The sequence below is a fragment of the Danio rerio genome, chromosome 24, assembly GCF_052040795.2.
Source record: "Danio rerio strain M-AB ecotype USA chromosome 24, GRCz13ab, whole genome shotgun sequence".
Taxonomy (NCBI): Eukaryota; Metazoa; Chordata; class Actinopteri; order Cypriniformes; family Danionidae; genus Danio; species Danio rerio.
In genome coordinates, this window is record NC_141044.1 from 23236652 (window position 1) to 23242733 (window position 6082).

General features: G+C 32.3%; 1 protein-coding gene across 1 annotated transcript; it reads right to left on the minus strand.

Moving 5' to 3' along the window:
- Positions 1-1038: 1038 nt before the first annotated feature.
- On the minus strand, positions 1039-4964 carry myd88 (MYD88 innate immune signal transduction adaptor). The gene is given in 5 exon segments (NM_212814.2): positions 1039-1544; positions 2856-2947; positions 3362-3542; positions 3623-3745; positions 4525-4964. Coding segments are annotated over 5 exon segments (855 nt in total). The 5' UTR covers positions 4829-4964; the 3' UTR covers positions 1039-1389.
- Between the last annotated feature and the right edge of the window lie 1118 nt (positions 4965-6082).

Here is a 6082-nt window from a genome sequence, read left to right on the forward strand (position 1 = left end):
TTATTAGGTTATTATGGATTATTGGATTCAAAAATGTTAAAATTCAACTGTTTAACTCCAGATGACTAGTAAAAGTGTAATGCTAAGCACTCATTTGAGACATTGCATCTACTTGTCAACTAATCCTCATTAGATTATAAGTAGACTGTTCGATTGGGTTTAGTGTAAGTTGACATGTACTGCAAAGTTTCTTATGGTCAGTTAAATGTGTATTGAAGGACTGTTAAATGTCAGTATCAACAGATATTAAGCAGACAGTCTACTGATACTCAACTGGACCATCAAAATAAAGTGTTGCCAAAAGCTTTAACCACATTGATGTAAACATTGTTTGTTGACTAAATGAAAAAATATAAAACCTACCAGAGCACATACTGCTGTATCCATCATGAGCTGGCAATGGGAAAGGGACTCCTCAAAGGTTTCGATACATTGTTTTTAATAAAAATACAGAAGGCTTACTTCATGAATTACAGCTTGTAAATGAATTTCTTTCATACTTTGCGTCAAATTATTTTAAAATACAAGCAATAAATACTCATACTGATTTTCCTTACATTTAACATTTGAACATTTTTCAATGCATTCTGTTTCTGATCTCAATAATCAATAAGAATCTACAAACATTACTTCTCTATTTGTTTTACTCAGCAGCTTCAATAAATTGTCACTCCTTCAGTAGAAATGAACAGGAAGTGTGATGTGGACACTTGATCTATATACAGCTATACAAGCACAATCACACATAAATATCCTACTGTACCAAATTAGTATATGCATAAGCTCACGTATGTACAGTGCTCTCAAATGTATGTTTAAACTATGAGCTCAGAGCAGTAAAGTAATTGTTTTTATATTAAAAAATAAAAAAAAAGACCAATTCCATTAAATGCAATTACGATTTGAGCAAAATATTTGGGCTAACAAATCAAAAGCCACTGATATTTTTTTGAAGATAAACATGTAACGACTGAATTGTTGAAATTAAAACAGTAATATTTACAGTAGGCTAACCAACAACAGAGAGAAAGACTGTAATCATCTGTGAATCTGTATTTACCTTCTCAATATAATCAGATGTACACAGTAAATAGCAGAGCACACATAATTCCCACAATATACAGTATATTCAACATCAAAATTTTATAATACACAAAAATAGCCAGTGTAACAAGAACTAAATGTAAAACAAGATCACAAATGATTAGAAACTATTTACTCTGGAAAGCTGAGTGATGTTTTGATTTGTGCAGATGTATCTGTCTTGAACACTATAAAAAGTACCTGTTTGAAAATGTTGACTCAATACTGAAACTCTCCCAATAGCAAGTCCTTCCTCTTCGTAAAGAAGAGTGTGTTTGTGTGATGCTGAGTCTTCAGCACAGCAGATTAGGGCAGTGAAAGTGCTTTGGCCAGTCGAGTCCAGAACCAGACCTGTGTGCAGGGTTTGCTGTAATCACAGATGGTCAGAAAGCGCAGAATGCTGGGAAACGGCCTCTTCATGGATTTGTAGACGACAGGGATTAGCCGTTTAGTGCGAGCTCCTGAAGAACAAACAAAAGCAAACTGTTGCATTAACATTAGATCCAGGGCTGCACAATATATATATATATATATATATATATATATATATATATATATATATATATATATATATATATATATATATATATATATATATATCGTTTCAGCATCGATATCGCAATGTGCGCATCCGCAATAGTCACATCGCAAAGACATGCAACGTGTTGAGTCTGAATTATGGTTGAAGAGGAGCTACAGAATTGTATTTAATCACTGTTTTCATACACAATTCATATAATTTATGCAAAAATTCTCACTTCAAATTTCTGTCTTGTTTCTAGTCAAAATATCTACATTTCAAAGTGAAACAAGATTGTCACTTACCCCACTGGCAGATCATTTGGCTTGTTTCAAAGAAAAAAACTGTTTAATGAAAACTTTCACTTATTTTTTCTGATGGTAAAAACTAAACAACATTTATACTTGCTTTAAGATTTTTTTTTTAATATTTAGACTGGAAACGAGCTAAAACAATGGAAGAAAAGCATTTTTTGCATTGTGATTATTTAGTGTCTTTACTTGAATACTGTTTGACTCCCCAGAAAACCATCAAATAGAGCTATTCCACTTATCCTGTGAAACTGTGGTATAGTATATTTATCGCAGAAAAATCAAATATTGCAGAGTCAGATTTTTCCAATATTATGCAGCCCTAATTATTAGACATGTAAGATTAGATATATTTGTGGTCATATTTATAAAGCTTCTGGTTTTAGAATAAAGCAAATATAACAGTTAAGGGCGTTTAGACACTTTGTTGCAACAGTAGCTGTTCTAAATTCAAATCACTACTGTACCTGATGGGCTAATTGCTTTTATAAAATGGTTATTTCATATATGTATCAAACTTTCACTAAATAAAACTACGCAAATTAAACCCTTTTTTTCTTCTCAGTACTAATAGTGGAATTATTGCCATTTAATTCGTTCAACATCATGTGAATGAAAGTGTCCTGCAGTTTCATTAAATAATTCAAACTGTTAGTTGTGTATGAATTGTGCAACATTTTATGTTTTTTTAAATAAGTTAATAAGTTTTTTTAAAATAAGTTTATAATCCGGGTATTACTTTTCATTATAGTAATTTTAGTGTGAACAGAATACTTGCACTATTTATATGTAAAAACAGAATAAAAAACTGGGCAAGTATGTGAAATATAGATGAACTTATTGAAAAATGTTAATTGCCTCATGAAGAGAACCCTTAAAACAGTGCTAGAGCTGTAAAATACACTCAGTAATTCAATGAAATGTTAAGGAAGATTTTGTACCTGGGCAAAGACTGAGCGCAAACTTAGTCTGAAAATCACAGGCATCACTATCCAGATAATCATCAGAGATGACCACCACCATCCTCTTACACCTAAGAAACAGCATTTACATAAAACATATAATACAAGTAATAAAATAAATATATAAAATATAACATTAATTGCAACAAATGTACATAATAATAATAATATATGGGGGATGCAGCGATATAAATATTGTGGTAAATTGTATAGTAATGTTACTATTATGGTCATAAAAAAACAATAAATAACTGATTTCAATATTATATACAAAAAACAGACATCATTTTATACTTCTTTATTTTAACATTGTACTATATAGATTATATTATGTTATATAAATTATATTAAAGTAAATGAAATATATAAAATGTATTGACATATCTTTCATATAGTTTTTAAATAATAGTTTTAATATACTTTTATAAAATGACATTAAAGCTTTTTACATTTACTGGACGCTAGATATCCACAAAGCAACATGCCTTTTTTCGATAAGCTCACTGGCGATGGTCCACACGCATGTGCCAGGAAGGACGTCTCTGTCAAACACACAAAGCTTCAGGTTGTATTCGGTGTGTTCCAACTGTTTGATCATCTCGTGGACAAACTGAATGTCACTCTGACAGTAGCAGATGAAAGCATCAAAGGTCTCAGGTGTCAGTCCTGTTGACAGAGAAGACAATAGTTAGTTTGACACTGCTAAACTCCACAGCACATTCAGACAGAAGGGGTTAAACACTGACCCTGTGGATCATCATAAAGCGTGATTCCTTCTCTCTCCTGTGTTCGAGGTCCACAACTGTCCACCACTGGAACCTGAAGCGGTTTCCTCTGTTGTCTTTCCATGTACTTCCTGCAGTCGTCATCTGTGCACAAACACCAACAACATACAGTATGATAACACTTCTGTGGAGACCTTTGCTTTTCATCAAATGCCATTTTTAGATGTGTGAAATGTTCGATTCTTCCTGTAGTCATGATTAGTCCATCTTTGATCGAGACATGATGAAATAATGTCTGCTTCCATAATAACAAAAATGGCAAGGTGCTCTTTATTATTCGTTCTAGTTCAGTTCATACTGCTGAATACATGTGTTATTACGGTCCTACACTTTGGCCATTATATATTTTTTATGTACAATAAAATATAAAAAGTACAAAATATACTGAATGTAAAAAACTTTGATGTACAATAAATTTTTATTGACATGAAAATATCAAATTATTTCCTTTTCTTTTCGGCTTAGTCCCTTAAAATATAAAATAACAAGCATAATAAAAGTTTACTTTACCCAGAGAAGGATTAATTCTTTTTTTCCTGTTGAACACAAAATAAGATACTTTAAAAAATGTTGAAAACCTGTAACCATTGACTTGCATAGTAATTGTTTGTCCTTCTATGGGTGTCAATGGTTGCAGAGTTTAAAAACATTCAGCAAAATATCTTCTTTTGTGTTCAACATGAAAAGGAAACTCATATAGATTTGGAACCACCTGAGGTTGAGTAATAGTGAGGTAATTTTCATTTTTGGGTGAACTATCCCTTTAATAACAACGACAAAAAATATTTGATTATGCAACAATTAAATAATATATTGAAGCGAACAAAGAAAAGCAATAAACACATGAAATATAGATGACGTACCTAGAATTTCTTTGAGCTCGGATATGACATCTTTCCTTTCAGCTTTTTCTAAAATCGACAGTAAATTCGCTACTGTGGCGTCTGGACGAGTTTCCCAGTCCGTCAAGACCTTTTCAAAGGGACAGTCTCTTTTCTCGAAGTTTTTGATCTCCAGGTACGTGAAGTCCATCAGTTCTGCCACTGTCCTCCAGTCTGCCGCCACAGTGTTTGTTGGGTTTAGGAACAGACCCAGTTTCTTTCGGAAACTGCAGTTTAAAGCTGTTACTGGAATCGCCTCATGGTCTATACTTAACTTTGAAGCCATATTTATTAGCAAAACCTCTGTTATCCAGCGAAGTTGTTGTATATCTCCGCGTTACCCCGAAAAGAAACGTGAATTAAAAAAGTAAAATAGTTTAACGTTAATATATTTTAAGTTGTCATTTCCTGAAGTTACGGATATACTGAACTTTAGGAAACCAAATTTACGAACTGAAGTGCACCACGCAAGTTGGCAAGTTCACGTTACAACTACACAACAAGCAAAGCGAAGATTGAGGAAATGCTAGCTAAAATCTCTAGTCTGGTCAGAGAAATGACGAAATACGTCAAAAAAGGAGGAGGAAAAAGAAGGGAGGGTCGACTGTTTCAGGATCGGCTGATAGATGTTTTCGAGTCATGAGGAGATTGGTTGAACAGATCTCAGGTCTGCTTAAAAAGCCCCAAACCATATAAGGTCAATTTCCGCTATTCTTACGCTAGGCTAGACGGCCCACCGTGGAGGGGAAAGGCTTCAAATTGCCTCTTTTGCAGAAGTGTTTTTTTTTCCTTTGATGTAGTGAAATAGTTGTTTTACTATGTTTGAAGCAGTCTTTGATTTAACATTGTCAAATTTTATAAAATAAATGTTTCACGTTAGCAATATTTCTTTATTAGTCTATATAAAATGTTTACCATTTGTTCAAATTTACAAACCTTTTGTCTGATGCACAAGCTTAAAAAGATTTTTAAAAAGTAGGATTAGTGCTTCTTACTTACCAATAAATGCAACAGTGGTGCTTTGTTAACACTTATAATTGGAAGACATAAGTCAAAACTGAATTGTTGATGTCTAAATGACAGATCCCATATATATATATAAAATGGCATAAATGCTACATTTGTAACTAGTATTAATAGAATAATTACTATTCACTAATGAAACACTGAAGTAATTAAGTATTTAATAAGTATAAGTATCTAATTAATAAGAACTAGTATCTTATAAATAAATACTAGCATCTAAAAAAAGTACTAGTATCTTTTTAAAAAAAGGTAGTGACTAAAATCATTAGTTGAATAAGTAGATACTATCTAAAATAGATACTAGTTGCATGAAAGCAGAAAGTTGCACAATTAACAGTTTAAACAGCCTGCGGTCATTTTGGATAAAAGTATCTGCTAAAACATTACATGTAAAAGATCTGTCTTTTACAGCTTTTCCCCTCACTTTTTAAAACAAAACTGAAACACTTGCCACTTCTCACTTCCTAATTCTACTTAAATGAAGGAAATATTCTGAATGTGCACATTAATCAAA